Source organism: Pseudorasbora parva, chromosome 18, assembly GCF_024679245.1.
Source record: "Pseudorasbora parva isolate DD20220531a chromosome 18, ASM2467924v1, whole genome shotgun sequence".
Taxonomy (NCBI): Eukaryota; Metazoa; Chordata; class Actinopteri; order Cypriniformes; family Gobionidae; genus Pseudorasbora; species Pseudorasbora parva.
Genome location: NC_090189.1, coordinates 10,499,668 through 10,517,511, shown reverse-complemented (window position 1 = coordinate 10,517,511; position 17,844 = coordinate 10,499,668). Strand labels below are relative to the sequence as shown.

The 17,844-nt window shown below is 35.5% G+C and overlaps 4 protein-coding genes across 4 annotated transcripts; all 4 read left to right on the top strand.

Annotated features, from left to right (window-relative positions):
* Nucleotides 1-930: 930 nt before the first annotated feature.
* Nucleotides 931-2,844, top strand: LOC137047114 (hydroxycarboxylic acid receptor 2-like). Its single transcript, XM_067424675.1, has 2 exons — nt 931-1,653; nt 2,791-2,844. The coding sequence occupies exons 1-2, from the start codon at nt 931-933 to the stop codon at nt 2,842-2,844; spliced, it is 777 nt and encodes a 258-aa protein (XP_067280776.1).
* Nucleotides 2,845-5,602: 2,758 nt separating this feature from the next.
* Nucleotides 5,603-6,436, top strand: LOC137047111 (chemokine XC receptor 1-like). Its single transcript, XM_067424671.1, has one exon. The coding sequence runs from the start codon at nt 5,603-5,605 to the stop codon at nt 6,434-6,436; it is 834 nt and encodes a 277-aa protein (XP_067280772.1).
* Nucleotides 6,437-9,539: 3,103 nt separating this feature from the next.
* Nucleotides 9,540-10,364, top strand: LOC137047133 (chemokine XC receptor 1-like). Its single transcript, XM_067424709.1, has one exon. It carries the CDS (start codon nt 9,540-9,542, stop codon nt 10,362-10,364), a length of 825 nt encoding a protein of 274 aa, XP_067280810.1.
* A 2,834-nt stretch (nt 10,365-13,198) lies between these two features.
* LOC137047110 (C-C chemokine receptor type 8-like) lies at nt 13,199-14,029 on the top strand. The gene has a single exon (XM_067424670.1). It carries the CDS (start codon nt 13,199-13,201, stop codon nt 14,027-14,029), a length of 831 nt encoding a protein of 276 aa, XP_067280771.1.
* The last annotated feature ends 3,815 nt before the right edge of the window (nt 14,030-17,844 follow it).

Genomic DNA, 17,844 nt, shown 5'->3' with positions numbered 1-17,844 from the left:
GTCTGAAAGTTGCAGTTGGTGGTCAGTTTGTGTGCAAATGTAACTTTTTTTACTTTTGACATCATTGCTCATGTGAAATTACTATTGTATTATTAAATATTGGTTTAGTTAACACCAAAGCTCTCTTTATTTTGTTGCAGATTGTCATGCCCCCTCAGAAGGCGCTTGTCCGAAATCAGTTTTGTAAGGTACCTTTATGCATAAACTTTCCTTACAACTATATAACTGCTCACACATTTCAAACCTCTTTTTACCCCAAGTAAAGAATGAAAAATATTATATTTACTGTGGGTATATTGCTGTGGGTATATTGGGGCATTAAGCTTTCAGAGGCAGCCTAGCATTCAGTCGCACGCACATGCACTGTTGTTAAAACTCATGATATGATCCGGTCACTTTAATCCCAGCCTAGCTTTATTGCTATACTATAGCTTTATATTGTACATTAATGAACATGAAGCAAGTCAATATGTCTATTCAAATGTTGAAATACTTTTTAGAAAAGGCTATCTGTGTTTTTGAACTATTTCTTTGTTGTTGTTTTTTACATGAAATATTTGCATATATTTGAATGTTTTCGTGCAAGGTGTCATATGAAATCATGCACATACATTCTTTGTAGTCAGACTTCAAAACATTGCTCATGGATTTATACATCACATGAGACATTTACAAGGTGACAAACTCTTTGATGTATTTTCTTGTTTTGTTTTTTGTCATGTAAAAAATATGAGGGTTAGGCAAAAATAATTAACTACAGTGTAGCAGGTCGAGCTTGCTCTATTTGATTTATTAAAATGACCTGTTCCATAAAGGCAGTGTTGTGATTAAATTTGATTTAACCCATTATGTTTATACTTCTATTTTCCTGTAGATCTTGTTGCAATAATATGTTTTGTTGGCTGATGAACTGAGGAAGACAAACAGAAAATGAATTACTCTACAATGAACTTCACTACACCTGAAACATCTACAAACTCCACAACTCAGTCCATTGGTTTACTGGATAGTCTGGAAATCAGTTTGTTCTTCATTAATTTCCTGTTTGGTGTTCCTACACACTCCTATATTATCTGGCTCATCGTCACAGGAACAGAAAGTATAGTTGCAGCAGAGTTCTTCCTCCTCAATCTGTCTATTTGTGAGATTGGCAACTCTCTGAATTGTTTCTTCAATGTGCTATCACTTATTGGTAGTTTCACAACATTATCACTGCTTTCTCATGTCTCATCGGTTTCCTCAAGACTCATATATATCCTACAAAGCCTAGGAATGACCGGTCGTCCTCTGTTCCAGTGTCTGATCTGTGTTGAGCGTTACCTGGCAGTGGTTCATCCTGTAACCTTTCTGAAGTACAAACCTCTCAGATATAGAGTGATCTGCTGCACTGCAGCCTGGATGATTATTCTTGGCTCTTGCTTGTTTTCCTTTTTAATTTCAATATATAAAATTAATTATGTATATGCATGGTTCTTCTCACTACAGTTCCTCCTCTTTCTCTCCGTCCAGTTGTTTTGTCTTGTGGCTGTTCTCAGAGCTCTGAAGCAGTCAGGACCAGGAGAGAGAGGGAGAGAGAGAAAGGAGGAAAACCACATGAAGAGAAGAGCATTTAAGATCATTCTAATAACTACCGTGAGCATGGTTATCATATATGTACCATTCACTCTTTATGGATTATCATACTCTCTAATACAAGATATTAAGATATTGTGGTTCAGTGCTTTAGTTTGTTTTATACTGATTGGTTTTGTTCCGCCTGCTCTTTATCTGCACCGGACTGGAAAATTCTTCTGCCATAGTACCTCATAAGCCCTGCTAATGTGATATTTTGATCTGTCCTTCCCTGTTCTGTTTATTTAAAAATGTTCAGAACCGCAAACTGACCTGTTCATGAAAACCTCATTAAGCTAGTTGAGTGAATTTTTGAATTTATTGAACATTTTGGTAACTATGTTCCTCTTCATTTTTATGAGTGACAGTTATTCAAATGTGGAAAATATTATATAAAGAAATGTATAAGTGTGTACAATTTTGACTGGTTTTCTATACATTATTGTCTCAATTTCTCATAATGTTGAGTTCTTCTAAAAATCATATTAAGTAAAAAAAAAATGCATAGCAGGTGTTTGGCGTGCCACCCGTGAAAGCTAATATTAAAATTTGCATTCACTTATCGTGACAATTTCTTTAAAAAATGTACTCACAAAAATAATCCTGATATTATCGATCTCATTGATCAGTTTAGGATAAAATTTAAAGGAATGGACCGCCATCTCCTTGTTAGAAATATATTTCTTAAAATAATGCAGCCAGATGTTTTTATGTTTTAAGACAAGACAATTTCATACTGAGAAAAAAGTATAATTTGTTTTATATAGTTGCCTGTGCATCTTTTCTACTCACTATTAAGAATATACAGTACAAGCCTGAAGAGAATAATTGTACGATTTTAGAACTTTTTAAATCAATAAACATTTTTCATTTACGTATAATATTGTCTAGCAATATAATTTTCCAACTAGTCTTTAAGAAAGCATTATATATGTCTACTCTTTTTGTAGGATCATGAGCTATGTTTTCCACATATCTAGACCACATTTTTTACATTGAATATTTGCATATGTGTTCTTTGCTATGTGTGGATATCATATATTCTTGTGGCAACTGTGAAATCAGCTCACAAAACAGAACAGAGATTTATACACCCATCCAGAGAGACTGGACGTTTAATCTACAGCTGATAAACTTCTCTTTTAAATTGCATTAAATTGCACTCTTCTCTTTTTTCAGCCTGTTCTTTCTCTGCACTGTGCTGGAAAACTCTCCTGCCCCTGTACCTCATAAAACCTGCTATTGTGATATTTTAGTGTCAAGGGAAATTAGTTTAGTTAAAAACTTGCCTTGCCTGAAGCCACAATGAAATAAAGGCTTTTTTATACTTTTCATAAACCCAAGTGCCTTGGCTTGATATTTTTCATGAGTACATTTTTCCTTTTCCTGTGATTTGAACTGCTGATTTCAGGCAGTTTTGTGTTCTCCATCAGACAATCACTGAACAATGGTTAATGCATGAAATACCTTATTTTCATATTTGAGATCCTGCACCACAAAACCCTAAGGGTCCATTTTTAAGGGTCAGAGATGTATACATCATCTGCAAGCTGAATAACCTTTCCATGGATGTATGAATGATCTGGAATCTGAGGGTACTGAGAATATTTAAAAATCTAAATATTGAAAAAATCACTTTTAAAATTGTCCAAATTAAGTCATTAGCAAAACATATAACTGTAAACAAATATTAAAACAAATAAGTACCTGGTTGCCTTAAAACTGAGTTCATTAAAAGTAAAATCGATTATTTTGATCCATATAATGTATTATTGCAACAAATATGCGACATACGACTTTTTTATGACTTATGATGGTTTTGTGGCCCAGGGTCACATTTCTAAACATATGTAGTTAATTCTGAGTGTTGGTTTCAGATATGGTTGATATTAGTTTATTTATCAAATAAATAAAGCAGTGTTACTTCTGCTCTTATTCTTTCTAAATGCTTGTGCTTATTGTCTTATCTTGGTCTTATTGTTTCAAGAGTATGGAATCAAAAATAAATATTTGTTCTATTTTATTTTTCTTACTGTATATAAAAATCACAGCTATGCACAACTGCAAGTGTGAATCTAAATAAGTATGTAATACAGAGTAACTTATATTTCTACACACAATATTGTCTATTTTTGCTTTGCCGAACTTTAAATTTAAAAGTTTAGGACACATTTTAATTGGTTGTACTTCAATGTTCAAAATTAAAAAGATTTAAAAAAGAAAGTAATTATAGACATATTTTATATAAAAAATGTTTACTCTGATTAGACTAGATGCTAGAATAGATTATCTTTCTGAACCTTATGTTTTACTCTAAATATTTGCATATTTGAGGTGATGAGGACATTCTTTTGAAAACTGTGAAGTCAGTCTACAAAGAGCACAGAGATTACAGCAAGACTGGACATTCACTCTGCAGGTGATACACTTTAAATTGGATCAAATGGTTATCACTATCAGTCATATTAAAGTGGTTAATGGCATGTTAGATGGATTAATTAAATTATATACAGTATATTTGATATCTTGGAGCACAGTTTCAAAGCTAAGTCATTGAAGTTTTGTAAAAAGTAAAAATTAAAATCAATGCCAATATCACTAAATGCTATACCTCTAAATGTAGTGTTCTTATTCCCAAACAGTTTCTTTAACTTGTTTTATTTGTGTGCATCGTATCCTACCACATAAATTAACTTTGTATTTATATTTATTTATATACAAAAAAATCCCAAACATTTAAACATACATTTTTCCATTTTTAGGCCTAATCCATCTGCCCTTTGGGTCTATAAATGGGCCTCTCTAAATATTTGCATATGTTGAATGTGACCAGATGAAGTCATGCACATAATGTAAAGTATTCCTTTGACAACTGTAAAGTCAGTCTACAAAACAGCGATTTATATCGCCTGCATCCAGAGAGACTGGACATTCACTCTTCAGGTGATAAACTCATCTTTTAAATTTAATTCAATTTGTTTTATATGCTGAACCACTGTGGTTATGAGTCATATTAAAAGATCTATGGTCATGTTAGATGGCTTAGTTGTCAACCCAACATAAAATAATTAAGATTTTTTAAATATTATAAATCTTTGCCTTTTCTTTTCTATAATAATTACAAGCCCATTAGGCTATACTTTTTTTAAATTATGAAATGAAAAAAGATAAGTTTTAACCTTATATATGCTTTTAACCCTAGTATACTACTGTCACAATCCTACAGCATTTTAATGTCTAAATTATGTTCCACATATTCTGTGCTAATATCCGATTCAGTTGTATTTACATTAATTTGTATAGTGCTTATCACAATACATATCGTTTCAAAGCAGCTTTACAGAAAATACATGTGTCTACATTAAAACTTGGTGATCTGTTATCAGAGGTAATATATTTCAGGAATGTACAGATACAAATCACACAGTTAGCTAACAATGTATTAATTTAACTCGCTCATTGAAGTAATAATAAAATAATAATAATAATTTAACATATGTGCACATTTTTTTTCCCCCAATAAATTGTGAGTAACGTCCGTCAAACTGCAAACAATCGATTTTGAATGAGCTGGCTTATGCATTGGCAATGTGCACTCGAAAAGTTGTAGGCTATATAATAAGTGTCTACATAACGATTCTATCAAAGATTAAAACCGCAGATAAAAGATGATAAAATTGCCAAATTACATTTTTATGTATCTCTACGCATATGGTGTTCCAGGACCATGAATTACCTAAACATTATAGGATTATTTATCTAATTGGTTAAAGGATAAGGATTATTTGTGGATCAACCTTGAAATGACTTGATTCATTCTTTTTGAGTGCTATATGAATAATCGCATATTGCATATATTTAGTGTACTTTATCATCTTGCCCATGTTGAATTGCAGTCTGAATAACCCGGTACATTTATAATTCTCTCCTCTATAAGCAATATCAGATATATTTTGTAAGCTCCTGTGCTGATCAGACAAACGGGAAGGACATGAATTGCACCACATCAGGAGCCTCCACCAACTCCACAACCTTTTTGACATTCCTGGACAATTATGAAATGTGGATTTTCTCCATCAATGTTGTGTTTGGTCTTCCCACGCACTCCTATGTTTTATGGCTCATCGTCTCAGGAACAGGGCGTCGAGTTGCATCCGAGATCTTCATGCTCAATCTCTGTTGTTGCGAGATTTTTATCTGTGTGGATTTTTTTTTCTTTACGTTGTCAGGTTACATTGCAAACCTATTGCCATTAGCACTGATTTTACAAGGAGTTGCCATGACCGGTCGTCCTGTGTTTCAGTGTCTGATGTGTGTTGAGCGCTACCTGGCAGTGGTTCATCCTGTAACCTTTCTGAAGTACAAACCTCTCAGATATAGAGTGATCTGCTGCACTGCGGCCTGGGTAATCACTTTTGGCTCCTGTTTAGTCTGCTTGATGATATTTTTGTTATTTACCTTTACTGTACATACATGGTTCTACACTCTGCAGTTCCTCCTCTTCCTCTTCATCCAGTTGTTCTGTCTTGTGGCTGTTCTCAGAGCTCTGAAGCAGTCAGGACCAGGAGAGAGAGGGAGAGAGAGAGAGGAGGAAAACCACATGAAGAGAAGAGCGTTTTATCTCATTCTAATAACTACTGTGGCCATGGTAATGACATATGTGCCATTTACTATTGCTGGATTCATTACCATTCTGGCACATCCATACTACGTGTCAGTTTGGTGTCCTGCTCTGTTTTACGTTCTCGCTAGTTTTGTTCAGCCTGTTCATTATCTCCACCAGGCTGGAAAACTCTCCTGCCTCTGTTCTTCAAAGAATCTGTAGAAAATGTATTTACACCTAGTTTTATTTATTTATACATTCACATATCGAGTGTAATGTGACACGCTTGCTCCTCAAAAGCGCTCATTATATCACCCTGAAATCTTTTAAGAGCAACTTTATTTCACAGAGGATGGTAAAAAGATGTGCAATTTGACCCTGGAAATATGAATAGCAGCCAACCGATGATATTAAACTGGTAATTTAAAACTGTTTTGTGTATAATATAGATTAGAAAGTCCACAAACAACAGCCACTCAATGGCCCTCATTTATCAATCTTGTGTAGAAACGGGTGTATATGTTGGCGTAAGATTATGCTTACACTCCTCTCACCGCCGGATTTATGAAACTGTACGCACCACTGCAATTCAGGTGTACGCAATACTTGCCCTTGATAAATCCCACGGCTGAAAACGATCGTCATTAGAATAACACGCCCCTATATATTCAAGTCTCTGCCTCCCGCACGCCCTCATTTTACGCCATGGACAAACAGAAGACGGCAAAGAAACGAAACTTCTCCGACGTGGAGATCGGGCGCGCTCAATCATCTCTTTAGTCCACTTAGTCAGGGCACTGATTAGGACATAAGTTAATGGGCTGACTCCCTGATCAGTGCTCTGACTACTGACCTATTGAGATGATTGAGACGCGCCCATCGAGACCATCACCAGGGAAGTGGAAAAAAACCCCGAAATTGTTTTATTTGGGAGTTTAAAGAGTGGGATTAAAGGCGCTCACAAAAACAAAATATGGACCCAAATTACGAGTAGCTACTGTTAGTGTGGGGGTTGAGACGCGCACTCCAGCAGTTTAAATAGCTGTTTGGATGATAAATTACCATCACAATGCATTATTTTACAGCACGTTTTGAAACAATTAGCATTTAATTTTGTATCACGGCACATGTATTGGGGTGTACAATAGTGATGATGTATTGTGGAGTAAGATTCATTCACATTAATAATTACATGACAATTTGTAAGATTCTTCTTCTTATTATTATGATTATTATTCTTAATGACGCTTGTTATTTAGAAGAAGAATGCCGTTTTTATTGATTTTATTATTATTTAAAAGAAGAAGGCCATTTTTATTATTTTGTCAGTCTGAATTATTTTAGTCCCAGTCCGTGCGCAGCTGCTGGGCCAGGCGCGGGCCTGAAACGTCAGATAAAGCGCACAGGCTCGCGACTGGAGGAATACATATGCCTACAGATCAAACACTTTGGTAAAGTCACACAAATTAAACATTGACGTTCATGTTGCACAAAAATAAACACTAAATGTTGTTGTTGTGGTTTTTAACAGTGGGTCATATAGCATATCTTGTCAGTGCGTTTTGTGGTGTTAGGAATTGTTTTTCTGCGCATTTTCCCACTAACTCAAACGTGCGTACACCACCTGCTGAGCTGGCGTAGGATTTGAGCGTGCCGTACGCCAACGTCCATATTGATAAATCTCAAAGTCACCGTGGGTTTGGGTGTACGCAAGGTGTACGCTGGAAATTTGGTGTACGCACTTTTGATAAATGAGGGCCAATGTGTGCATAAAGAAATCCTATATGTTTTCAGTTTATTCTCTTTTTTGTATCTGATATATTATAAATGGTAGATATTTGCTTGTTTTTCCAATAAATCTCAATCCATGATTCAATATAATTTTCTCCTCCATTCTTTATACCAAAAGTTTGCATACCAGGTGTTCAGTGATCGGCACCTGCATTATTTGTTTACTGATTGTATGGACCTTTTTATATTTTTGCTGTATAAAAACAGCCATGCTTGAGCATGCCACGGTACATAGTATAGAAGCTCACAAAGACGAGGATTAATACTGGGATACAGACTTTGATGATAAATGATTAGGAAACATGAATAAACACATGAAGGAATCAATAGCACTGTATACTTTAATAATAACCGACTGAGGGCTTAAGCATAGACACATCGAAATGAACTAATTAAATAATTAACAAGACAGGTGAATATAATGATGAATAAGACAACTCAGGAAAACTAGGTCAGAAGGAAAGCTAGGTTAAAAGATGGGTAAACATGACAGAACCAAAAACCCATTGAAACAGAGACCACACGTTACAGAGCACGAGTATTGTGGTATCCTGTCTCTGATGAGGAATCACAGCTGTGCTGATATTCAGAAAATCACCACAAATGCTCGTGTGATATTGTTTTAATACAATAATTCAATAAACAAAACTTTATCAAAAATAACTTTTTTGGAAAGGAAGTATCTGCTATGAGTACATGTCTTTTTTAAACCTTTTAAAAACGTTCTTTTTACTTGTAATATTTACATATCTGATGTTTTATGTGACGTGCAGCAGATGAAGTCATGCACATATATTCTGGTGACAGCTGTGAAGTCAGTCTATAAAACACAGCACAGGGATTTATACACATCCACAGAGACTGGACATTCACTCTACAGGTGATAAACTCCTTTTCATTTGAATTATTGCTCTTTTCATTTGAATTATTGCTCTTTTCATTTGAATTACTATTCTTTTTCACTGCTGAATGATAGGCTATATGACAATTGTCTTTGGTCAGGTCATGGGTATGTTAGATGGATCACTTGAGTAAAACAGAACTGATCTCTGTTTGTTTCATCAAAGTGAATTAGTTAATTGCTTGACATCATTAGGGTACACTCTTAGAAATAAAAGTCATTTATTGCCATCTGTGGTTTAATGAAGAACCTTTCAAGTTCACAAAATGTTCTTTATATTGGAAAAATATTCTTTAGATTTTATTTTTTATTTTTTTCTCAAAAGAGTTTTTTTGAGGCAGTAAAATCGATTTTTCCATGGAATCAAATCAATTTTTAAGGGTGCATTGTGTAGACTTACCGCAATGTATTAAATGATACGTATACAAAGTGCCATTTTAAGTACTGCCAGTTTAAGTAAACTGTGTTGAATCACTGAGGTGGACTGAAATTGTACCTTCAGTCTAATTTTTATGATTTTTTCATTTTGCTTATGTTGATGCAGTCTGAGTAACGCCATATGCTCATAATTTTCTCATCCTATAGCAATACTATTTATGTTTCGTGAGCTGTGCTCAGACAAACGGGGAGAAAATGAACTCCACCACACTCGGAACTTCCACCAACTCCACAACCCCTGCCACATTACCAATGGGGAACTTGGAAATGTGTTTATTCAGCATCAATTTCCTGTTTGGTCTTCCCATACACTCCTATGTTGTATGGCTCATCATCACAGGAAGTGGAGTTGCATCAGAGTTCTTCATCCTCAATCTGTCAGTTTGTGAGATTGGCAACTGTCTGGATTGTTTGTTTTTTTTACAGATTAATTGGATCTCAGTTCTTGCACCATTAGCACTGTTTTTCCAAGGACTTTGCATGACCGGTCGTCCTCTGTTTCAGTGTCTGATGTGTGTTGAGCGTTACCTGGCAGTGGTTCATCCTGTAACCTTTCTGAAGTACAAACCTCTCAGATATAGAGTGATCTGCTGCACTGCGGCCTGGATAATTATTCTTGTCTCCTGCGCAGTCTGCCTGACCACATTAATGTTAATTAATATTAAGGCTCATACATTGTTCTTCTCACTACAGTTCCTCCTATTTCTCTCCATCCAGTTGTTCTGTCTTGTGGCTGTTCTCAGAGCTCTGAAGCAGTCAGGACCAGGAGAGAGAGGGAGAGAGAGAAAGGAAGAAAACCACATGAAGAGACGAGCATTTTATCTCATTCTAATAACTACTGTGAACATGGTTGTCACATATGTGCCAATTATGATCTCAGGAGTATTTATAATTCTTCTTAACCAGTATAATTTGTCATTTTGGGCTCCTGGTTTGGTTTGCTTTGTCCTAGCTAGTTTTGTTCAGCCTGTTCTTTATCTGCACCGCACCAGAAAACTCTCCTGCTTCAGTTCCTCATAAAATGAAAATGACTACACATAATTTTACTTTTCATATGTGAATTATATATATCATGCGGATCTCACGAAAATGCGTATAAATAGTACGAGTGTGCAATGTTGTGGAATGTATACGCCAAAACTCATTTTTGCGTGCCTATGCTTTTCGCGTGTATACGATACGCATATAATGGCGTATTATACATACAAACCCCACATATATATAATGACATGCTCTTTGGTGTATATATATATATATATATATATATATTTTTTTTTATTTTTTTTTTTTTTTTTTTTTGGACAGGGCTCAGGGCTTTATCAGCTGCAGTGTCTCTTTCCTCTTAATGTTTGCTCTGGTCTTTATATTAAAGGACAACCCCGGTGAGAAATGAACCTAGGGGTAATTAACAGATGGTTACAGAGTAGATCGTTCTCTGGGATGCGTTTTCATGGAAATCGAATGTAAAGAGTTTTATCTCTAAAAACAGATTAGCTTATAACACTAGTCTATGGGGCACCGGGTAGTGAAATTAAATCGCTAGTTAATACCACTAACAAGGCTAAAAATAGCCTCACACTAACACGGTAGCATAATGAGGGTCCCTACATGCAAACCGAAGCATTGAGAACTTTGTAAGTTTACAAACAGTTTAATAAGAAGATACTTTATAAACATAGTGCATTACGCGTTCACGGACAGGCGCCATCTTGGAAAACAGTCTCGACGAGTCGAGTCACGAACGCTGTGCTAAGTGATGAACTGTGACTTGGAATCTCATATGGTCCGTTGTTTCCGGAAGAAAGCACTGAACGCGACAGAGAAAATAAATAAATAAAAATAAAAATGTCTATGTTATTACATTTCACAAACTTAATTCCTATCGACCAGCTCACTTAGCACAGCGCTCGTGGATCGATTCGTCGAGACTGTTTTCCAAGATGGCGCCTGTCCGTGAACGCGTAAGGCACTATTTTTATAAAGGTTCTTCTTATTAAACTGTTTGTACACTTACAAAGTTCTCAATGCTTCGGTTTGCATGTAGGGACCCTCATTATGCTACTGTGTTAGTGTGAGCCTTGTTAGTGGTATTAACTAGCGATTTAATTTTAACACCCTGTGTCTACACTGTGCCCCATAGACAACCGTTATAAGCTAATCTGTTTTTAAAGATAAAACTCTTTACATTCGATTTTCATGAAAACGCATCCCAGAGAACGATCTACTCGGTAACCATCTGTTAACTAGGTTCATTTCTCACTGGAGTTGTCCTTTAAGTTATATTTCAGATTAGTTTGATTGTCAACATTTAAAAAAAAAAAAAATGTTTTTTGTCTTTATTTTTCCTGTATTTATTTGCACATATAGATATAGTTTATTATGAGTGTGTTAATTAAATATGGTTTGATATCAGTGTTCAATTTCAATTGATCAATTGGGTATCAATTTGTTTATCTAATAAAATATAATAAAATATCTAATTTAATCAGTGACACTGTGTCACCTTTTGTATATTCTTCTCTCTCTCTCTCTCTCTCTCTCTCTCTCTCTCTCTCTCGCTCTCTCTCTCTCTCTCTCTCTCTCTCTCTCAAAAACATAAAGAGATTAATGAGTTACACCTGTGCTGTCCAGTTTAGACATGCAAAGTTTAAATATTCTGTCTGCAAAAATAATGTTTGTGTGATCAATCTATGTGGTACACTGGAATTCTTCATTGTGACGGGTCATTCACAATATTTAGATTAACATTTTCCATATAAAACTGAAAAACGTCATAATATGACATCCAATAACTCCCTTAACCCCTGATGTTGAACAATAGAAATCTGAGGCCATATATGATATTTGAAAGGCATGGGGTTAATCAATTACCAAGCCTCATCTTTCCATCTCTGGTTCTCAGTAAGTGCACATAATGCACAGTCCAGATATATAAAGATTGTTTGGGAAGACTGAACACTCACCATTTTATTTTGTATCATATGAAAATTATCTATTGAAGTTCAGGGTCACATGATTAATGTGTAAAATGTGTCTTGAATGTTTTTTTTTTTTTTTGTTCTGTTTTTTACTTTTAAATATTTGCATTTCTGATGTTTTATGTGACGTGTAGCAGATAAAGTCATGCACATACATTCTGGAGACAGCCGTGGGCTCAAAAAAGCACAGAGATTTATACTCAGCCAGAGAGACTGGACATTCACTCTTCAGGTGATAATCTTCTCTTTTTGATTCAATCTCTTGTTTTTAACAAGCTCAATTATAAGCATCACTGTGTCCATCCTGTAATGTTTTGAGGGCAAGTTTATCAGAAAAAAAGTAGCAATTTAATTGATATCAATGCAAGACAAATACAAAAGGAAGACAATTATATTTTGCATGTACATCTCCTCTTTTTGATTCTTCCCTCTTACCTTTAATAATAATAATCAACAGTATCTCTGTGTTTGTCTAATGATGCCCAAAGATTTTGGATGGAGTTAATGCTTTATCCACTGAGTAAAAAGGGAAAGCTTTGCTTCATTGAAGAGAACTAACATAAAAATTAGATTTTGCATGTGAATGTAGCACTTTGTTAAACAATACGCTGTTCATAATTTAATGATGTTGCTCTATTCAGATTTAAACTGGGAACATTTACAGATTGAACTGTATAATCTGGATATGCTGAAGAGTGTGTGTGTGTGTGTGTGTGTGTGTGTGTGTGTGTGTGTGTGTGTGTGTGTGTGTGTGTGTGTGTGTGTGTGTGTGTGTGTGTGTGTGTGTGTGTGTGTGTGTGTGTGTGTGTGTGTGTGTGTGTTACTGATCTGGTTTCTTCTCTCTTTGTGTATATCAGAAAAAGACAAACCCAGAAGATGAATAACACCGTGAACTTCACCACTCCTACAAACTCCACAAATCAATCCATTCGTCCACTAATAAGTCTGGAAATCTGTTTTTACAGCATCAATTTCCTGTTTGGTCTTCCTACACACTCCTATGTTATCTGGCTCATCGTCACAGGAGCAGGAAGTGGAGTTGCATCAGAGTTCTTCATCCTCAATCTCTCCATTTGTGAGGTTGCAAATTCTTTGAACTCTTTGCTCTTTATAATTCCAAATTGGTTTTCGAGTCTCTACACACTGCAACTGTTTTTAATAGGGCTCTCTCTCACCGGTCGTCCTCTGTTTCAGTGTCTGATGTGTGTTGAGCGTTACCTGGCAGTGGTTCATCCTGTAAACTTTCTGAAGTTCAAACCGCTCAGATATAGAGTGATCTGCTGCACTGTGGCCTGGATAATCACTTTTAGTTCTTGTTTGTGCTCGTTGTTAATTTTAACTTTTCTAAACTTTAATGCACATACATTGGCCTACTCAGTGCAGGTCATCCTCTTCCTCTCCATCCAGTTGTTTTGTCTTGTGGCTGTTCTCAGAGCTCTGAAGAAGTCAGGACCAGGAGAGAGAGGACGAGAGAGAGGGGAAGCAAACCATAAAAAGAGAAGAGCATTTTGTCTCATTTCAATAACAACAGTGAACATGGTTATCATATATGTGCCAATTATTATTTCAGGATTATTTACCAATCTGACAAAACTCTATATTGATGAAGTTTGGTCTCCGGCTGTGGTGTGTTATGTTCTGTCTGGTTTTGTTCAGCCTGTTCTTTATCTGCATCAAAATGGAAAACTGTGCTTCTGTTCTCCATAAAACCTTGTTATATTATGGCAAATTTTACATTTTGATAACTTTTATTATTGGATGGGACTGCTTTGAATTACTTTTTGTGTTTTGTTAAAATTTAAAATCAATGTACTGTCAGAAGGTGCAGCACCGATTATTGTGTTGATCTTCCTTTCAGGTTCTCTCTACACCACACATTTACATTAGCTTATAAAGCAGTAAAATTAATGTTCATAATTTACCTCAGTCAGTAAAAGTTGTCAGTATGTAAATACATTTAAAAGGTATGAACTTTGGTTTAGTTCAAAGCACAGTGCACTCAATGCCCATATAAGAAGAAAACTCACTACATGGGTTAAGTTTTAGGGCTAGTACCTAGTTATTGCAATTACTATAATATTTCTTAGTGAACGAATAAAAACATGCACTTTGACTTAATGCCATAGACACTGCTAATGACACCTGAACCGTTGATCAGACACTAATGTCAGCAACAGTCAGTGTATGAATACATTCCTTGTCCTGTTTATTTACACATAGATTGTTGATATTTGTTTAGAACACTCCAACGATAACTCGTGTCATCTTTTATATTCAGGATTGCCACAGAGATTATTGCATTTAATTTGAAATCCTACCATAACAAAACCAAAAAATAAATCCTACCATTTGTTCCTCTTTCATTTTTAAATGCTCAGTGTAATAATTTGCATATCAGGTGTTGACTGAGTGGCACCTGTGCTGATCGGTGTCAGAAAAAGACAAAAAAAACACATCGAATCATTGATTATCAGGAAACTATATACAATACTGTACAATTACATACACGACTGCAAAGTAACATCAAGATAACTTGAAACAAAATTTTTTTCTTAAATACCTTTTTTTTTACAGTTTCTAAAATATCACATTTCTTTATACTTTCTGTTTGAGTGTTTATTAGATATGGTTGTGTTTGCTTGATTATCCAATAAAACACACCAATGAGAATCACTTTTTCCACATTGAGGGTTGTCACAAAGACTTTTGCATTACATTTCACTACTTATCATAACACAGATGTTTAAAAAAAAAAATCTCTCTCGCTTTTAAATGCTCACTCTAACAATTTGCAAATCATGCGTTTAATGATTGGCACCTGCAGACCAGATTAAGATTTAAAAAGTGTTTTGTTATGACACTAAATATTCATAGTTCTAGTAAAAAATGTCTTTAAATGTTTAATTGACCGTTGATAAATTTTTAGGTCTGATTAGCACAGGACACAATGTGGCAAATGTGTATACCTCAAGCTTGGTTTGGATAAAATCATCTGCTAAATGTTAAACAAAAATCCAGCTGGTTTTCAAAGGTAATGGTCAGCTGCATGTATTGCATTCAATTAAAGGCAGTACTTATTTAATTTTTTACTGATTAGATTTCTGTATATCATACCACGATTTGTTGTTGCAGAGAGCTCACAACAAAAGGAGTAGAAAACAAGAATAGTATTAATTAACTCCTTAATGACAACTCAGGAGATCGTAGGAGTAAATGTAAATACCACAGCCCTACATGCTGCTTTGTTAGGGATTCCTATTTGTATGCCTCCTACATAGCGTCGGGAGTGACCTACTCCATGGGAACATCTCAATTACGTTGGTAACCCTTGTTTCCTGAAGGAGGGAACAGAGATTCCACACCCTGTCGCCATGTCCTCTATACCCTGCTGAGATGCCAGTTCACCTACTCGGATCCTCAAAAAGGTAATTTGATGCAAGCACCTGTGCCTCATTTATACCCACGCTGAGTGGCATGAGCAGCTGGTGCAATCATTGCATGCCAATGTGCATTGGCTCGTTTAGTTACACTCAATGTAGATTGGCTCTCGCTAGATTTCTATTTGTCGGCCTCCGACGTGGACGCGGCCTTCCTTCAGGGAATGAGGGTTACAAACGTAACTGTGACACTCTGAAGATCACATTCTTTGTTTTTCCATCAAGTGTAATCTGACTAGGTGGTTGAATAAACATATTTGGAGTTTATTTTAAAAAGTATCTCACATTAGCATCAGCTAGCTAATTAGAAATAAACTAAAAGAAATACACATTTGAAATATAGCAGTTTGTGTGTAATGAATTTCAAATGTTTATTTATTTTAGTTTTGATTATTATAACTGACCAGGAAACTAAGTAAAATACCAAATGCAGTCCTTTAGAAAATTAGAATATTACTTAAGACCAAAACAAAGAAAGGATTTTTAGAAATCTTGGCCAACTGAAAAGTATGAAAATGAAATGTATGAGCATGTACAGCACTCAATACTTAGTTAGGTCTCCTTTTGCCTGAATTACTGCAGCAGTGTGGCGTGGCATGGAGTCGATCAGTCTGTGGCACTGCTCAGGTGTTATGAGAGCCCTGGTTGCTCTGATAGTGGCCTTCAGCTCTTCTGCATTGTTGGGTCTGGCATATCGCATCTTCCTCTTCATAATACCCCATATAATTTTAGGGGGTTAAGGTCAGGCAAGTTTTCTGGCCAATTAAGAACAGGGATACCATGGTCTTTAAACCAGGTACTGGTTGCTTTGGCACTGAGTGCAGGTGCCAAGTCCTGATGGAAAATTAAATCTGCGTTGCCATAAAATTGATCAGCAGCATGAAGCATGTAGTGCTCTAAAACTTTTTTGGTATATGGTTGCATTGACCTTGGACCTCAGAAAACACAGTGGACCAACACCATAAGATGACATGGCACCTTAAATCATCACTGACTGTGGAAACTTTACACTGGACCTCAAGCAACCTGGATTGTGTGCCTTTCCTCTCTTCCTCCAGACTCTGGGACCCTGATTCCCAAAGGAAATGCAAAATTTACATAACACATAATTATCATAATTATCATAATAATTTACATAATTATCAGAAAACATAACTTTTGACCACTCAGCAGTCCTTTTTGTCTTTAGCAATCCTCCCCAGGGTGCGGTTATCCCTATTGCTTGTACACTTTTTTCTACCACATCTTTTCCTTCCCTGTGCCTCACCTTCATGCTTGGACACAGAGCTCTGTGAACAGCCAGCCTCTTTTGCAATGACCTTTGTGTCCTTGTGCAAGGTGTCAGCAGTCGTATTTTGGACAACTGTCAAGTCAGCAGTCTTCTCCAGGTGTCTTCAATATTGAACCTTTTCACAATATTAACATTTTCTGAGATACTGAATTAGGGATTTTATTAAGTTGTCAGTTATAAGTTTATCATACACTGAAAAAAATGACTTTGTGGTATGGTAAAATCTATTACATTAATTCATGTAATTATTACATTGTAAAATTAAGTTTAAGTTGGAACTATATATCTTAAGTAAAATGTACACAGTCTATTCATGTAATAACTTAACTGAGAAAAAAGAGTAAATTTTATCATATATTTACAAATAATATTTAATGTTTTATAGTCACAGCACATTCACCTAAAATAGTAAGTAAATTTTACTCTGAAAAGCAAAGTGCATTTGAAAATGCGCACAGATTTTTCGCAAAGATCCAACTTCAGTGGTGGCAGAGACGGTCATTTTGGGATGTTGCTTTTATGTGGCTGACTTATTCTCAATAAGTTTTAACTTTTTACTGAACGTGAGTTTTAATCACAATAACGGTAGCCAACGCTACATAAGTTCTTATTGAGAATTAATAGAGTTTTTTTATGTCACCATTATGGTGATTAGTGTTTTCTTTAGTTGGGCAGTTTGGCGACTTTTTAATGTTAGTGTTTCTCTCACTGCTGTGACTGAGTTTGCTATGGCAAGAAAAGCAGAGAAAACATGATCAGATGCTTTTGGCCGCTTGATGATCAGAATATGATCA

Excerpts from the sequence above, each read along its gene's own strand:
- LOC137047111 (XM_067424671.1), top strand. The coding sequence starts at position 5,603 with ATGAATTGCACCACATCAGGAGCCTCCACCAACTCCACAACCTTTTTG.
- LOC137047110 (XM_067424670.1), top strand. The coding sequence starts at position 13,199 with ATGAATAACACCGTGAACTTCACCACTCCTACAAACTCCACAAATCAA.
- LOC137047133 (XM_067424709.1), top strand. The coding sequence starts at position 9,540 with ATGAACTCCACCACACTCGGAACTTCCACCAACTCCACAACCCCTGCC.
- LOC137047114 (XM_067424675.1), top strand. The coding sequence starts at position 931 with ATGAATTACTCTACAATGAACTTCACTACACCTGAAACATCTACAAAC. Across the intron at positions 1,654-2,790 it reads TGAGCATGGTTATCATATAT|CCTGTTCTTTCTCTGCACTG; the intron begins GTACCATTCACT and ends CTCTTTTTTCAG.